At 38.5% G+C, this 18218-nt stretch overlaps 2 protein-coding genes across 2 annotated transcripts; both read right to left on the bottom strand.

The window, feature by feature from the left end:
- Nucleotides 1-2017: 2017 nt before the first annotated feature.
- On the bottom strand, nucleotides 2018-5157 carry LOC133165814 (cortexin-1-like). Its single transcript, XM_061295708.1, has 2 exons — nucleotides 5070-5157; nucleotides 2018-3743 (listed from the first exon to the last, which is right to left on the bottom strand). Exon 2 carries the CDS (start codon nucleotides 3371-3373, stop codon nucleotides 3098-3100), a length of 276 nt encoding a protein of 91 aa, XP_061151692.1. The 5' UTR covers nucleotides 3374-3743; nucleotides 5070-5157; the 3' UTR covers nucleotides 2018-3097.
- A 1580-nt stretch (nucleotides 5158-6737) lies between these two features.
- Nucleotides 6738-13096, bottom strand: LOC133166068 (mitochondrial import inner membrane translocase subunit TIM44-like). The gene is made up of 13 exons (XM_061296058.1): nucleotides 12961-13096; nucleotides 12522-12623; nucleotides 11754-11918; nucleotides 11575-11655; nucleotides 11344-11496; nucleotides 11008-11141; nucleotides 10830-10915; nucleotides 10415-10507; nucleotides 10154-10278; nucleotides 10002-10052; nucleotides 9781-9870; nucleotides 9585-9695; nucleotides 6738-9435 (listed from the first exon to the last, which is right to left on the bottom strand). The coding sequence occupies exons 1-13, from the start codon at nucleotides 12988-12990 to the stop codon at nucleotides 9316-9318; spliced, it is 1341 nt and encodes a 446-aa protein (XP_061152042.1). The 5' UTR covers nucleotides 12991-13096; the 3' UTR covers nucleotides 6738-9315.
- Nucleotides 13097-18218: the final 5122 nt, after the last annotated feature.

Genomic DNA, 18218 nt, shown 5'->3' on the forward strand with positions numbered 1-18218 from the left:
TATCTCAAAGCACCGCAGCATTACGTAAACTGGACTCCTTGATTAAACAGGCTTGTGGAGAAACTAAATAATTGTGAATTCAAATACACAGAAAGATACTTTGATGCAATGTCAATGTCTTCTTGTGTCTGCATTTTATACATTAATTTGACTGCATTGTAAATGAAGCTGATCATTTTAATTTATAAATAAATTAAAATAAAAGCATATCTGATGGCCTGCGGATATATCACATCAAATTAAATAGCAGTATCTAGTATTCTATCAATTGTAATAATTTTGTGATTGCAAGACTGGCTTGTTTTTTAATTTCCTACCTGTTTCTTTAACTGTGTTTTGTCATGTGTTTTACTATTAAGTTTTTAAGTCAGTTCTGGAGCCGTTTTGTTTGTACAATGTGTTACACTGTTATCTATGGTACAATATGTGCTTACTTATTTGATATTGTCATGGTAAATCTGACATGCTTTGTGTATTGCTTTGTGTTTTATGTAATATGGTGGCAAAGCACGAACATGCTGCAATGACAATAATTATTTATGGCAAGACAGACATGTTTGTAGGTAAAAAAAAAATTGTGTGTGCTCAGTCTGCACCCATTCTTGTTCAGCTACAGTTGATAAAGTCTACACACCCCTGTTCAAATCCCATTCTTGTGATATAAAAAATGAAATCATGACAAATTATGTAAAAACATTTTCCATCATTAATGTGACCTATATTTTTTTTCTCCCTTCTATATTCATCTACTTTTACTTACTCTTTTAGTAGATAGTAAGCATCAGTAGCCTACTTAAATACAGAGTTTAAGAAGTCTTGCCAACTCTGAAGGACTGCTAAAAGGTTTTTAGATTTAGTATTTGGACTCATTTTGAGTTTTCTTTGTATTACAGTTGGTAAATCTTCAGATAAACTAAAAAATTTAATCTCAGATGAAAATATATCCAGGCTTTATTTCCCAATTGAGAAAAGCATGTACAGAGCATTTTCTTGCAGGATAACAACTGTGACTGTCTGTTTGTTTGGTAAATTCACTTTCACATTACTTTTAAATAACCACTGCCTGTCTCAATCACATTCCGCATAGATGCACTTTGATATGCAATGTTGAAAGTCCCAAAACAATTCAAGGACAATGAAAATGTCCCTTGTGGTCAGTCTTTATTTTGCATTTTGAGGACAGCTGTGTTGGTCCCTTCCTCATCTGATGGCAGCTACATTGTGACATATTTTATTTAGTTTCAGAGTACACAATTTCAAACATTACACCTAAGTGTTGCTGCCGCAAAGAGCTGCACTGACCAAATGTATTAAAAGTCGACTCTTGCTTGTGTACCTAATGTTTTTTTTTTCTTGTGACAGCTACTGTCTTATTTGTATCTTTTGCATTAATATATGTACATGAAAATTGAAATAATACATTTATACATGTATGTATGAATATGCGCAGTTGTATGCCTATTATGGATGGATGGATGGATGGATGGATGGGGGGGTGGGTGGTTGGATGGATGGATGGTTGGATGGATGGATGGATGGATGGTTGGATGGATTGATGGACGGATGGATGGACGGACGAACGTACGGACGGATGGACGAATGGATGGACGGACGGACGGACGAACGAACGAACGGACGGACGGACGGATGGATGGATGGATGGATGGATGGTTGGATGGTTGGATGGATGGATGGACGGATGGATGAATGGACGGATGGACGGACGGACGGACGGACGGATGGATGGATGGACGGATGGATGGATGGATGGAGATGCAGATGCAGGTGTCTACTGATGCCCATTTAACGCGAGTTTGAATGTGAATGTTAATCTTTAACCCAGCCCATACCCTCAGTTATAAGAGGGTGTGAACACTTATGCAATCACATTATTTTTACTTTCTCCAAAATATTTTTTTTTTCAATTGAGTTGTACAGATTATAGGTCACATTATTGGTGAAAAAAGTTTTGAATGGAAATGATTTATTATTTGTTTATTCATTACAAAATTGGCATTTCAACAGGGGTGTGTAGACTATTTTCGTTACCAGTGGCAGGGCCCTTGTAGTTCTAAAAGTATCCAGATAGTGTCACATCGGACCACTTTGCTCCCATGAAAAGAAAAAAAAGAAAAAAACAGATTGATTTAATTTGCTTTAAAGCTTGTCAACAGGATAGAGGGGGGAAAAAAAGCAGCACTTTTTTTTTTTTTAACTAAACTGTTTTTATTCATCATCAAGGAAACAAATGTTCCATTGCTAAAAATCCCTAAAAACATTTGTCAGGGTGACATTGCATAGAACTAAAGGGCACAGAGGGTTTTTACAAAACAAGTAGTACAAAGTAGCAGTGACAACATTTGGTCACACATCTTTTTCCGCAGGCACTATTGAACATATTTGGCTGAGGACAGAAGGCAAAACAGACCGGAGGACATAAATGTATTTAAAGCCGTCACTATCTGACGTGGCCATTGCATTACATACATCTGCCCAATCTAATACCATTCAATACATTGTAAAATCTGAACTATTGAATCTCAAAGGATTCTCCATCCATTTTGGACATCATAAGCCTCCTAAAGGGACTAGCAAAACCATAAACAACCGTCACGTATCATAAACACTGTGGGAAACAACGGATGGAAAAGCATCCATCCCATTAATGGTGCAGTCTTTGGTCAAAAGAATTCTACCTGAGCACCCACCTGATTAGTTCACGTTGAAACCACAGCTACAGGTTATTTATTATACATTGAGTTCTGGCACAAACTTCAAATACAAACTTCATTTTCATGTTAATATAAATCATCTTTCAACGTTTATCCCTAAAAAGTATATTTCATATTACTGGCAACCACTGTAACATGCTCAGGGAAAATAACTTGACCTAAATAATGATTAAATTTAAATGTATTGCACATATAATTAAACTATATTTTACTGTGGAAAAGGTGTTCTTTTCCCAGAATAAAAGACATAATTTAAAATTCACTTGTTAAAACATGGCTTTTTTTCCCATTTACTTTTTAAAACTGCTGTAAACTGTCAAACTGGTAATCAGCCCATGCCTCGTCTAATCTGCACAAACTAGTCTTCACACCAGCGCATAATCAAACTGTCCTCTGTCCAGACCCTCCTTGTGGTCCGTCCACGATGACGCTGGCATGCTGCTGTAGGGGTCCAGCAGGGTCCGCACGCAGCGAATCAGCAAGAAGAGCAGCAGGAGAACCAGGAGGCCCACGAAACACAAGGCTGCGGCCTGCTCAGGGTGTCCCGCCGCCGGCTGCGGCACCCCGGGACCCCTGGCAAAGCTGGGCGGGGCCGGGGAGGACAGGTCGTAGTCCACCACCCAGTAGTTGGTGAAGCTCATTTTGGACGGTAAGTGGCTCAATGTATCTACTATGCTTTGATTTGCATTCAGAAATAGTGGCGAGAAGTCTCCCAAGTCACACAATAAAAGGGCCCACTGAACTCAGCCTGTTTCCAAGAGAGGGCAAACTGTTCCACGAGGAATAATTAGGAGCACCAGCTCATGAGCCTTCCGCTGTGCTTATTGGCAAGTCCTGGCATTCTCAGAGAATTTGCAAAACTTTACTTTTTCATATACGATCGACAATAATAATGACAACTTGTCATCGGAGGGCAACGCGAGTCGAAATCTCACTTTTCAGCTATTTAAAGTGTTTTGCGATGTCACAGTCAGGCAGCATGTCTGCATTTGTAGTCCCTCCATCGAATATCTGAGAAAAAGCAAAACATCATTAGTTTTTTTACCCCCTTACTCAAAATGTGTATTTTGTATTTAATAAAGAACAGTAACTTAAATGCAATCTTCAAAATTTGTCTCACAACTGGTTAATAGCAAATGTTAATGGTTTTGTGTCTTGGCCAGCACGAGATTTTTTTTTTTAATCCTTAATTTATATATATGAGGGGAAAAAAAACAACCTCAGTTGGAATGAGTCAAATCAATCAAATGATGCGCAATCTCAAACTTCCACACTTCCGCTACACTGCATTGGAACATGTACTCAAACAGTAAGAGGTGCACAGTGTGTCCCTGTCTTGAACTGGAGAGCAGCAAAGCTCAAGATAAATAAATCACAGCGATGACGGAGGAGAAAAATGCGCAGAGACCCTCAGAGAGTTGCAGTGGAGAAACACTCCCCGTAACCTCTTTAATGGGCCGTGGAGTGAAAAGACTTTTCCTGGGATGCAGGACATGCTTGACAGTCAGCAGATTCTATTCCAGGAGGCTTGTCTGCCTCTCTAACAACACACACACACACACACTCCATCGCCAACACCCCAGTGATTCCGGCAAAGACGTATTGATAGCTCTCCACATGGTGAGACTAACTGCCCTGGTGAAACAAATTGAAGACATCTTGGGAACATAAATGGCCTGCTTCAGGATTGATTATCAAATGGGTCGCAGTTCGAGCAGGTGCACTGCATGCGTGAGAAAGCTAAATGAACACGACAGCCATATTAGTCAGTATGTAGAAGTAGTGAAAAGTTTACACAAGCGGCCCATGTGGACTGTAATGTCATCAAAAGCTATAGCAGGCTTTAAGCAGATTTTATTTTTTTTATGATTGTAGACATAAAGATCCATTTTCCACAAATAGAGTCTGAGAGCAGAAACCCTGGCTTGATTTTTCATTATTTTGAGGACTCATTTGATTTACTCATTTGATTTAGTTCTTATTTTAAGATCAACTTACTCATCATAAATAGGAATAAAATCACAAGTTATATCTTGACAATTTGAATGAGAAAATGTATTCTTTAACACAATAGCTACTTGGTAAGAAAAAAAATCTTCCCAGGCAAAGCACATGTATATTTTGCCTTCATCTGACATATTTTACATTAATCTCCATTTTATTTTTTGCAGTGTTGTGTGTGTATATATATATATATATATATATATATATATATATACACTTTCCCTGAACTGATATTTTGTTGCCAGAAAAATAAGGATAAATCATACATTTCACATAATGTGTCATAGACAATAAATATTATATACAATAAAATATTAAGCTAGAAAAACTTACTTGTGTCACCATTGAGGGGATTCATTGAAGTAGAATCACAATGAAGAAACTCCGGTTCGCGGTTCCCTTTCACGTTCCTCAAGGAACCTCCTCAAGTGTGTCAGGGGCTTTAAGGGATCCGCCCCACCTCCTCCATCAGTCTCTTCCATTCCCCTCCTCCTCAGGAGTTTCCCCTCTTTGGATTGCTTGCTACTTATTTTTTCCTCTCAAAGAGTAAAATGCAGAGATATAGTGAAGCTTTTGTCTTATGTAAGATAACTTTAGGGGGTATGAAGACTAAAGAGGTCCATGCAGCCATCACTCACTCATATGACCAGTTTGGCTTTATCGGTGTTCAGCACAGTAAAACAATCGAAACAAATTGTGGCCACAATAAACAGAAACGCATTTTGAAGAAACAACTGAGAACTAACAACTGCCCTACTGCACTAGTATAATGTTTATAAAGTCTACACACCCCTGTTGAAATGTCCATCTTTTTTAACAAAAGCCAATATGGTTAAGTTTAGTGACATATTTTTTCCAGACTATGCTGTCTGACCTACAAAAAACACTTAGTTGATATGTGGAACATAAACACATTGAACAGCCAGACATGTGACCTCCGCTGTGAAACGGAAATAATTGGCACATTAAAACTATACAAACACAGGGACAGATTGAACGTGGGTGCTCATCAACATGTCGGCCCACCGGGTGCCTCCCTCGAGGTGTAATTAATTGTCATGCGATTATAACGGCGTCCTAAAGGACATTCAGATCAAATCACAGCGAGTATAAATATTTAAACACCTCCCGACGGTGGGCTTATGAAAGTCTGAATTGTGCTCTTCTCATTGGACTATGTCAGAAGGTCAAACTGAAACACAATGGCATAAAACCAGAGCCATTAACATATTGTTTTAAACGTCCTTACTGTATCTTTGTTTTGATCAAATTCCTTCAGGCAAAGCAGCAAGTAAAAATGAGCAAAAACGACAAGCACGATGGCTTTAGGGTATTCCAACATCTGCTTACGTAATGTGATATCGCTATTTTATAGCGTGCCGTTGCTTTAAGTGGCATGTAGCACAAGCTGGGTTTTATATACTGTATAAGTGGTCCTGCACCACAAAGAACAGGCTGTCATAAGTAAAGAAGGCACTGCCCGCGGCTGTTGTGTTGGATCTGCCAACCTCATTCATCCAGTCACAATACTCGTTGCACTCACACCTCAAGGTTGTAGAATTGAGCCTCAAGCGCACATTTTTCTCATTGTACTCGTAGCCCTCTCATTGTGACATTACATGCTTCGAAAAGCTTACTTTGTTCGAGCGATAATAGTCGCAAGCGCAGAAAGACTTTGTAAGGACGTACACGGACATTCATCACAAGAGACAGCTAAGGAATGAGGTCTCGTATATACTGTGTGTAAATTCACTGGCGCATGCTATTTAAAGCCTGATCTATTGCCCAGCATCCTTGCAACGGCACTACCAAATCCATAGGTTTGACAAGCCGTGTCAATGACTGGTTACATAGACATCTATCAAAATGTAGCAGCACTGAAATGAGGAAAAACAAAGGCTGTATAACTTTGATTGGCTGGTGACCGGGTCAGGGTGTCTCCCGCCTACTGCATGCCCGTGACCCTCGTGAAGGTTCGGATAATGGAAGGATCCAGAAATCTACACATGACGTGCAGTTTAATGTTCTCTGCTAAATGCAAAAAATAAGTAAGTAAATAAACAACACATATAGACTGCCAACATTCAAAAGCTTTTTGGATGATCCGGTTCATATATTTACGATAGGCTACACTAAAACGGTATACATAGTCAAAATAGTGCTACATTAACATTCAGTGCTTTCATCAGCATCTTAAATCTGCTTACAAACATAAGACACTAGATGCCGGAACAAAACCTCACATTTGTCCTTTGCATCTCAATTGATTTTCATAATTTCGTGACTCAACACTGATGCTTGGCAAGCGATTAAATCAACATCAATCATAAAAGATAATTCTTCACTTGGGCCAACTTTGGCATTCTTGTTATTGTGAACTTGATCATCCAATGTGTCTTATCTTCAGATAGAGAAATACAGCAATGGTAAAAATAATCTGGTCCACAGTGAAATGTGCTGAATTAACAAAAACAGTATTAAAAACAAATCGTAAACTCAGTCATTCAACTAACATGTGGCATCAACACCAATCATGAAAGTGCAACATAATTCTTTGTTAGTGACGATGCCATCATCATATGTGAATATGGTCCCACATATTTACATCAAACTATTATGTAATGTAGAACGAGAGCTACACAAGCATGCAAATTGTTTCCTTTGCAAGCTGTTTTGTCACATCCTATTAAAACCATACAATATACTTTAAACTTACTTACCGATTCATAAAGGTATAATCTAAGACCCTTATTGTTTTGTTTTTAATTTATGGTGACTTGTTGCCACTGTATTATACAGAGAAGCTATGTAACATGGTTTGACTAACTTGAACATGATAATATTCATGAGAATTTTTTTCTGAGATGAGAAGTGGTTGCATTGCATTCTATAGTATCACAATAAATAAATCACAGTTGAATGTAGCTGCTTGGCATTGAGCTGTTAAGTCAGTTGTGGTCAGAGATGGGAAAAAAATAAAAAAACAATTAAAACTCACCTTGCAAATTAGATTTGCCAAAGTGACACATTTTTTGTGCCGCCAAAACAAATATGAATAGCTGAACACAAAAAATGCGGATGATTCATGTTTTTGCTTTGTAGCTGGCAACTGAAAATGACATCACAGCAGAGATGGGACCAAGTCACACGTGCAAAATTCAAGTGAGTCTCAAGTAAGTCCCAAGTCTTTTTTTTCTTGGGAAAGTCAAGTCAAGTCTTTAAATAGGTCAAGTCCAAGTCAAGTCCTTAAATAGGTCAAGTCAAGTCCAAGTCAAGTCACCTTATTATTGCAATTTTACCCGCAGAATCTGATTTTAGTAACGTGAAAAGACAAGATATAAGTAACTTTAAGTAACCATCATTGTCCAACGTGTCTAATCTGTTTAGAAAATATGACAATAATTTGGATTTGCACTGTAATTACTGATATTCAGCAAAATACACCATGGAATCAAACAAAAAAGAAATTACCTCAATGATTGACAGCTCAATCTAAACAAATGAACGTCTGCCGACAGTGTCTGACACATTTGAGTTGCAAATATGAAAAAATAATCTTGAAAAAAATCTGACAGAAGAAACACATTAAGAGCATTAGAAACATTTTATGTTTCATCTGGAGACACCAGAGCTCTATAAACTTCAAACGGACAAAGTCGTCTGGCTGTCTGAAATGTTTCTGTTGCATATCTTGCACTGTGCTGTCCGTCTTTTGCCATCATAAAGGTAATAGCCGAAGGTACCGCTCCTGCTGACATGTTTGTGGATCTCTGATATAAAGGGGCGTGATTCTCCAATAAACACGTTAGGTAGGTAGAGAGGGCACGACTGATTGATTGACAGGGTAGCGATCCAATCATGACAACGTCATTCTCAGCCTGCGCTCCTACCGTGTTATCGATATAATTTTTTTAAATGTATTATTAATTTTATATTCAAACTGAAAACATAAACTAAATAACACGGAAGTCATTCAAGTCATCGTGTCTCAAGTCAAGTCCCGAGTCTTTAACTTCCAAGTCCAAGTCGAGTCAAGTTTTTTTATTTTTGTCAAGTCACAAGTCATCAAAGCAGCGACTCGAGTCGACTCGAGTCCAAGTCACAGACTCGAGTCCCCATCTCTGCATCACAGTGCCTGAGGGCTCAGCTTGCCAACGTCACATGACAAAACCCAGAAAACAGCCGAGTCGTGATTGGTTGTTACCTGAGCTCTCAGGCATTGATCGTGGGATTAAAAAAAATACCTTATTTGTGGCCACCTGGGTGGTGTAGATGGACTGTGCCATGAGATGAGACCATGCAAATTGTTGCCATCCTTTGTTAAACTGTAGTTTAAGAGGCTGTTTAATAAGTTTCCATAGAGTCATGTCTTCTAAGTTGTGCGTCTATTTTCATGAACCTGCACATTAAGCTTCTTAATTGTGATGGCAAAGAGGATACACAAAATTTCACCTGGATTTGTCCCTCTTTAAGAAAGCCCGAGTCCATGCAGGTAATCCAGACTTCACGTCACTCCTTCTGCCCTTACTTCCAGTTTGTGTCTTTTCACTGATATCACCCTTCCCCCTTTCTTTTTCTCCTAGAGAACCTGCTCAGTGCTGGAGGCGGAGATATCGAGGAGTCTCCAGGCTGCGTTCGGGTTCAGCTCCTCCTGGTCGCGGCACAGCGCCCAAACATACATTGTCCTCAATACCTTCTCCTGTCGACGGGAGGAGAGCAGAAACGCTCGTCACAAATGTGATTCTGTTGCCACCTACTGACAAAACTCTTTGACCTGCTCAACTTTCAACAGTCAATGAACTTGCATTAGACTCATTACAATGGTTCAGTACTTATAAATGGACTGACCGGATCTCCCTCCACGATGTCTCCTTTGGGGCTTCTTAGCACCATGACAACTTGGGCCTGGAAGGTGATGATCAGCACTGGGCCCTGGTCCATCATCTTTCCCATGGCCAACTAGAACCAAGAGCAAGACAGAGACATAATAAAGAAGCAAAGTGCAGCTGCGTGCATGTATAAAGTTCGACGTATGGGGACTTACATCAATATTATCGATATCAAGGATTTTAGACTGGAACAGCAATCCCAAAGCTCGAGCTTGTTGGATGGGATGGGCAAGCTGACTGTATGTCTGGGGAAAGAAACCAAAATATACTTTGCACCGTGTGTGAAGCATCTACCTTGGTGAGATTACCAACAGATTTATTCAAATCATCCGAGTCACATTGCATTCAAAGTTGCATAAGCTTCTGTAGAACTTACCGCTTCATAGCACCAGTCTTTCAAAACATCCAGCTCGCCACGAATCATAGCCTACGGAAAGAACACCAATGCTGTGAAGTTTTGATCTTGTTTCTGCATTTCATAAATAAACTTAAGCACAAGACACGTGACAAATTGACAAGTTATTTCACCTCCAGTATGTTTGGGATGATGTCTTTTTCACACTGTTTGAGAAAAGAGTCTTTGTCAAATTTGGGGTCTGCCTTCACAATCTCAGTCAGCACCTCAGACATCTCTGTCTTGGAGAAAAGACCACCTGGCAAAACAAACAATATGGACAATACTCGTATTATGTTATGAAATAACACAAACAACACTTTTTCTTCTCGTAGCTTTAACTAAATCTTTGCACCATAAAGACGAATCGGTGAAAATGAGATACCAGTCAGTACCGAGGACGGTGGTGACTCGGTCAGTCACAGCCCTGGATGCTCGAACAAGGACATTATCACTTTCGTCATATTTCATCTTCATTTCAAAAAATCCTGCAGAAAACAAAAAAAGTGACATAACTTGGCTAAGAACACAACATGATCAAACTTGAACTTGGCAGTTCATCCATGACGACTAAATGTGGAATCAACTGTATCTACTGCCATCTACTGCTTAGAAATGGAATTGTCTGCATCAGCACAATAGAAACTTGTTTCCGAATATGATGACGAATAAAATATTTTTTGCTCAGTGTCTCTTCAGACAAATGGCCCAGTGGTTGGGGACTAGTGTAGTAGTGGGTCTACTGAAGACCATAGTGAGGATAACCTGTTCAGAAAATGGATGAAAAACATCTGGAAATAGCCTACTTACTGTTGAAAACCATGTTATTGTCTTTGAAGTCCTTCCACTGCTGGTACCATTTGGAGTCCTTGTGAAGAACAACTCCCAAAGCCTCCCTGCATTACAAAAACAACAGATTTTATTGACAGTGTCCCAAAAAAGTGTCATGACTTCAGGTTTGACAGCTGCAGCAGCAACAATGACTTACTCATTGGCCTCAAATAATCTTGCGTCACTATCAGCTCCCTTTGAAGAAAAATCACTCCTCTTCCTCAGCTGAGGGGGAGCTCTGTAAGGTCCAACGTCACCAACGTCAATTTCCTTCTTCATGGACTCGACACTCTGGATGGACGACAGGAAAGTATCACTCGGACGGCTCAACCTTCTGGAATAAAGTGCTATTTGGGTGCAAGAGACAGTCAATTGTGTCCGTGCCCTAATTGCAGCAGAAAATTATTGACCTACTTTTCCCCTTGTCACAGTTAGCTGAGTAGATGGATGGAAAATTGCAAAAGTGATTCATTACCCCCCGCCCCCTCCTCACCTGTGAGATGGCCTGGAAGGCGCTGGTCTTGCCCAATCGTTCTCCTCCCTTGGAAACGGTCTCGGCAGAGTGCATGGCGCTGCGGGCGGCTTCCTCCACACCTTCCTTGATTTTCTTCCCAATGTCTGTGCGACTCACCTCCTTTTCAAGACTCTGTGCTCAACACAGTTTAACCCCTCGATAAAAATAATATCAAAATGATACGTTTTCAGGCTCTGCTCTGTTACTTACGTCCTTCACTGTTTCCGATAATGAGCCCAGTGTTTTTTTGAATATGTCATATGTCTTCACCGTCTCTGCCTCGATCGAGTTCTGAAGAAAAAAAGGCAGAAACAAACATGTACTACTGATTGAAAACAATCACAAGGACAATAATAGCTTTCAAAAAATGCAGTGCATTTCATTCTTACATATTTTCTTCTCGCCTGTTGGAGGGCGTCAGACTCCTCAAGCCTCTTGGCCTCCTCTCTGAACTTTTTAATGTTCTCCTTCATCTCCTGATTCTTCCCAAACTCCTGTTGAAGGTTATCTATAAATTCTCCCAGGAAACCTTTGCGACCCGAGGCATGTCGCACCTGATGAAGCAGAGGTATAGTAAAGTCATGCTTCAACATTCCGTTCGTACATGTGTAAGCTCAAAAAACAAACTACCGTATTTTATATATATATCTATAAGGCGCACCTTCAATGAATGGCCCATTTTAAAACTTTATCCTTATATAAGGCGCGCCGGACTATAAGGCGCACCATTAATGCATCATGTCAGATTTTTAATCCAAATCAAATCATTCTCCATTTTATCTTTTTTATTTCAACTTCAGACGGAACAAATTACTTTATTATCATAAAATAATGATCCATAGTCTTTTTGATTCATGATTCATAGTCTTCAGCGGGCCACTTATGCTTGATTTCATGACACAATGTTTTGGGCCAGTTTAAATTTAGGAATTTGGTCCATATATAAGGCGCACCGGACTATAAGGCGCACTGTTGGTTTTTGAGAAAATTTTAGGTTTTTAGGTGCGCCTTATAGGGCGGAAAATACGGTACAGTATAAGTTAAGGTGCCACTGTATCTACATAAGAGCCTTGGTGACATTTTCGCTCTTGATGAACTACATTGATTCATAAACTAGAGTTAGTCATTAGAAATTTGAATCGGCGCTTGTAGTTTACCTGCAGTGTTGCTGTTTGACTCTTGTGTAACCTGTCAGAATCTCTCCAACTCATGGAACCCAGCAGACGGGAGCAGAAGGCAAAGCGATGTTTACCGACCAGCTACAATGAAGAGAACCGTCTTTACTCCTTACATTCAGTTGAATTAACTCATAAATCAATCCGAGAGTTCAACAACAAACATGACTGTCAATCATCATCTTTTACAAAACACAAAATTAGTTCATTATTTTTTTCCTAAAATAAGAACCTGGCCCATTGGCACAGACAGCCGACTTCATTCAGACATCGTCTGTCACGTTAATTACAGTCGCGATGCAGTCAGCCGCCCAAGGGGACCGACAAAGACAAAGCACAAACTAAAGCTTGTGTTTGTTGTCTCATACTGAGTTGAACGTAAAAAGAGATAATGAAGGATGTGTGATAGATATGAGCCTACCCGGTAACCCCGAAACACGGAGGTTGCCATCTTGATTTCAGCGAGCGTCAAAATGCACGTGCAACCTTGGGGTAGCAGCTGACCTTAGGCTCAGCCAATAGGAAAAAGACATGGCGTTTCAGGGGCGGAGTCAAATGTCATCATGATTTTTAAAGTGGAACGGTTTCACTAATAACTAGAATTTTGCAATTTCTGGAGAAATTGCGTGTGAAGGCGAAATGTATGAATAACTTCTTCGGGGAATGCTGCCGAACGATGTTGAAACGTGTTGAATTACTTGAGAAATGTAGAATATTTGGAGAATTTGTGGCGAATTTCAAAATAAAAGATGTGAAGTTTTTGGTAAGTGGGAAGTTGTGGAATAGGTCGAAAAATGATGAACAGTTGAAAGTTGGAATGGGTTGAATCGGTTGAAAAATGTAGAAATGAGAAGGGAAAAAGGAATTGGGTGTGAATTTCAAAATAAAAGATGTGAAGGTTTTGGGAAGTTGTGGAATAGGTGGAAAAATGATGAACAGTTGAAAGTTGGAATGGGTTGAATCGGTTGAAAAATGTAGAAATGAGAAGGGAAAAGGGAATTGGGTGTGAATTTCAAAATAAAAGATGTGAAGTTTTTGGTAAGTGGGAAGTTGTGGAATAGGTAGAAAAATGATGAACAGTTGAAAGTTGGAATGGGTTGAATCGGTTGAAAACTGTAGAAATGAGAAGGGAAAAGGGAATTGGGTGTGAATTTCAAAATAAAAGATGTGAAGTTTTTGGTAAGTGGGAAGTTGTGGAATAGGTAGAAAAATGATGAACAGTTGAAAGTTGGAATGGGTTGAATCGGTTGAAAAATGTAGAAATGAGAAGGGAAAAGGAAATTGGGTGTGAATTTCAAAATAAAAGATGTGAAGTTTTTGGTAAGTGGGAAGTTGTGGAATAGGTAGAAAAATGATGAACAGTTGAAAGTTGGAATGGGTTGAATCGGTTGAAAAATGTAGAAATGAGAAGGGAAAAGGAAATTGGGTGTGAATTTCAAAATAAAAGACGTGAAGTTTTTGGTAAGTGGGAAGTTGTGGAATAGGTAGAAAAATGATGAACAGTTGAAAGTTGGAATGGGTTGAATCGGTTGAAAAATGTAGAAATGAGAAGGGAAAAGGAATTGGGTGTGAATTTCAAAATAAAAGATGTGAAGCTTTTGGTAAGTGGGAAGTTGTGGAATCGGTAGAAAAATAATGAACAGTTGAAAGTTGGAATGGGTTGAATCGGTTGAAAAATGTAGAAATGAGAAGGGAAGAGGAAATTGGGTGTGAATTTCAAAATAAAAGATGTGAAGTTTTTGGTAAGTGGGAAGTTGTGGAATAGGTAGAAAAATGATGAACAGTTGAAAGTTGGAATGGGTTGAATCGGTTGAAAAATGTAGAAATGAGAAGGGAAAAGGAATTGGGTGTGAATTTCAAAATAAAAGATGTGAAGCTTTTGGTAAGTGGGAAGTTGTGGAATAGGTAGAAAAATGATGAACAGTTGAAAGTTGGAATGGGTTGAATCGGTTGAAAAATGTAGAAATTAGAGTAGAAAAACGAAATTTTAGAGAATTTTGGTTGAATTTCAAAATAAAAGATGTGAAGTTTTTGGTAAGTGGGACGTTGTGGAATAGGTAGGCAAAAGATGAACAGTTGAAAGTTGGAACGAGTTGAATCGGTTGAAAAATGTAGAAGTTAGAGCTGAAAAACGAAATTTTGTGAAAATTTGTCGGAATTTTTAACGTGAAAACGTGAAATTTTTGAATTTGGGAATTTTGGGAATGTCGAGAATCCCTCCGAATGTGATTAGAATGTGCTGAATGATGTGAATTTCAAATTGGAACGACGTAAATGTGAAATGTCGAATGTGCCATTAAGAATGAATGGGGAAAAATTTGTCGGAATTTGGGGAATTTTGCGGAATCTGAACATTTTCGGAACGAGAAAAATACAAGCGCTCATGTCGTGAATATTTGGAATACGTGAAAAGTGGAATGGAGTGAATCGGATGAATTTTGTGGAAGAAGAAGCGGGACAAAAAAGTGTGGAGAATAAAAGAGAATAATAATAATAACTAGAATTTTGCAATTTCTGGAGAAATTGCGTGTGAAGGCGAAATGTATGAATAACTTCTTCGGGGAATGCTGCCGAACGATGTTGAAACGTGTTGAATTACTTGAGAAATGTAGAATATTTGGAGAATTTGTGGCGAATTTCAAAATAAAAGATGTGAAGTTTTTGGTAAGTGGGAAGTTGTGGAATAGGTCGAAAAATGATGAACAGTTGAAAGTTGGAATGGGTTGAATCGGTTGAAAAATGTAGAAATGAGAAGGGAAAAAGGAATTGGGTGTGAATTTCAAAATAAAAGATGTGAAGGTTTTGGGAAGTTGTGGAATAGGTGGAAAAATGATGAACAGTTGAAAGTTGGAATGGGTTGAATCGGTTGAAAAATGTAGAAATGAGAAGGGAAAAGGGAATTGGGTGTGAATTTCAAAATAAAAGATGTGAAGTTTTTGGTAAGTGGGAAGTTGTGGAATAGGTAGAAAAATGATGAACAGTTGAAAGTTGGAATGGGTTGAATCGGTTGAAAACTGTAGAAATGAGAAGGGAAAAGGGAATTGGGTGTGAATTTCAAAATAAAAGATGTGAAGTTTTTGGTAAGTGGGAAGTTGTGGAATAGGTAGAAAAATGATGAACAGTTGAAAGTTGGAATGGGTTGAATCGGTTGAAAAATGTAGAAATGAGAAGGGAAAAGGAAATTGGGTGTGAATTTCAAAATAAAAGATGTGAAGTTTTTGGTAAGTGGGAAGTTGTGGAATAGGTAGAAAAATGATGAACAGTTGAAAGTTGGAATGGGTTGAATCGGTTGAAAAATGTAGAAATGAGAAGGGAAAAGGAAATTGGGTGTGAATTTCAAAATAAAAGACGTGAAGTTTTTGGTAAGTGGGAAGTTGTGGAATAGGTAGAAAAATGATGAACAGTTGAAAGTTGGAATGGGTTGAATCGGTTGAAAAATGTAGAAATGAGAAGGGAAAAGGAATTGGGTGTGAATTTCAAAATAAAAGATGTGAAGCTTTTGGTAAGTGGGAAGTTGTGGAATCGGTAGAAAAATAATGAACAGTTGAAAGTTGGAATGGGTTGAATCGGTTGAAAAATGTAGAAATGAGAAGGGAAGAGGAAATTGGGTGTGAATTTCAAAATAAAAGATGTGAAGTTTTTGGTAAGTGGGAAGTTGTGGAATAGGTAGAAAAATGATGAACAGTTGAAAGTTGGAATGGGTTGAATCGGTTGAAAAATGTAGAAATGAGAAGGGAAAAGGAATTGGGTGTGAATTTCAAAATAAAAGATGTGAAGCTTTTGGTAAGTGGGAAGTTGTGGAATAGGTAGAAAAATGATGAACAGTTGAAAGTTGGAATGGGTTGAATCGGTTGAAAAATGTAGAAATTAGAGTAGAAAAACGAAATTTTAGAGAATTTTGGTTGAATTTCAAAATAAAAGATGTGAAGTTTTTGGTAAGTGGGACGTTGTGGAATAGGTAGGCAAAAGATGAACAGTTGAAAGTTGGAACGAGTTGAATCGGTTGAAAAATGTAGAAGTTAGAGCTGAAAAACGAAATTTTGTGAAAATTTGTCGGAATTTTTAACGTGAAAACGTGAAATTTTTGAATTTGGGAATTTTGGGAATGTCGAGAATCCCTCCGAATGTGATTAGAATGTGCTGAATGATGTGAATTTCAAATTGGAACGACGTAAATGTGAAATGTCGAATGTGCCATTAAGAATGAATGGGGAAAAATTTGTCGGAATTTGGGGAATTTTGCGGAATCTGAACATTTTCGGAACGAGAAAAATACAAGCGCTCATGTCGTGAATATTTGGAATACGTGAAAAGTGGAATGGAGTGAATCGGATGAATTTTGTGGAAGAAGAAGCGGGACAAAAAAGTGTGGAGAATAAAAGAGAATAATAATAATAACTAGAATTGCAATTTCGGGAGAAATTGCGTGTGAAGGCGAAGGCAGATGTTAAGTTACAAACGTTAAGCGTTAAAAATGATGAGCGGGAAGAATACAAAGAGAAAATAGATAATTGTGAAATAAATGGGAAAATGTTACAAATACATGTTACAAAAAGGTACAAATGATAAGCGTTAAAAATGAAACGTTACAAATGTTACAAAAAAGGTACAAATGATAAGCGTTGAAAATGATAAGGGGGAAGAATAAAGAGTAAAATAATTTATGACTCCCAATGTGGGAATCGAACCCACTACAGGAAACTGGCTCGGGTTGACATTTCCATTGTGTTTCCGACTGAGCTAACGAGGATCCTTCCTTCTTGCTGGTTGAATTTGGTTAATGTAATGAATGTGTTTGTTGAATGCGAATGCGTAATCAAAGTGGTGGAAATTGCTTAATGTAATGAATGTTGAATGCGAATGACAAAAGTTACAAATGATAACCGTTGAAAATGATAACCGGGAAGGATAAAGAGTAAAATAAATAATGACGCCCAATGTGGGAATCGAACTGACGCGGGTTTTGATACCACTCGGGAATGATGCTCGTGTACTGGAATCACTTGTGTTTCCCACGAGCTAATTGAGTCCCTTACTATGTCGTGGTTGCAATTGGTTAATGTAATGAATGTGTTTGTTGAATGCGAATACGTAATCAAAGTGGTGGAAATTGCTTAATGTAATGAATGTTGAATGCGAATGTTAGTTACAAATGATAAGCGTTGAAAATGATAAGCGGGAAGAATAAAGAGTAAAATAATTAATGACGCCCAATGTGGGAATCGAACCCACTACAGGAAACTGGCTCGGGTTGACATTGCCATTAAGAATGAATGGGGAAATAAAAGGCACAAATTTGCTAATTACTTAAAAACGGTAAATGTTATGAACGCGAAAAATACTGGCAAGCGTGCCATGAATTTTTGGAACGTGTGAAAGGTTGAACGAGGTGAATCGGTTGAAGCATGTGGGAGTAGTTAGATGTCAAAAAAGTGGGAGGAATAAGTTGTTTAATAATAAAGTACAATATCAATGTGTGAAGGCCTTCGCCTTCACACAACTAGAATTTTGCAATTTCTGGAGAAATTGCGTGTGAAGGCGAAATGTATGAATAACTTTTTCGGGGAATGCTGCCGAACGATGTTGAAACGTGTTGAATTACTTGAGAAATGTAGAATATTTGGAGAATTTGTGGTGAATTTCAAATTTGAAAGTTTGGAATTTTTGGTAAGTGGGAAG

Source organism: Syngnathus typhle, linkage group LG13 (genome assembly GCF_033458585.1).
Source record: "Syngnathus typhle isolate RoL2023-S1 ecotype Sweden linkage group LG13, RoL_Styp_1.0, whole genome shotgun sequence".
Classification (NCBI taxonomy): Eukaryota; Metazoa; Chordata; class Actinopteri; order Syngnathiformes; family Syngnathidae; genus Syngnathus; species Syngnathus typhle.

Excerpts from the sequence above, each read along its gene's own strand:
- LOC133165814 (XM_061295708.1), bottom strand. The coding sequence starts at position 3,373 with ATGAGCTTCACCAACTACTGGGTGGTGGACTACGACCTGTCCTCCCCG.
- LOC133166068 (XM_061296058.1), bottom strand. The coding sequence starts at position 12,990 with ATGGCAACCTCCGTGTTTCGGGGTTACCGG. Across the intron at positions 11,656-11,753 it reads AACAGGCGAGAAGAAAATAT|AACTCGATCGAGGCAGAGAC; the intron begins GTAAGAATGAAA and ends TTTTTTCTTCAG. Across the intron at positions 11,497-11,574 it reads TATCGGAAACAGTGAAGGAC|AGTCTTGAAAAGGAGGTGAG; the intron begins GTAAGTAACAGA and ends TGTTGAGCACAG.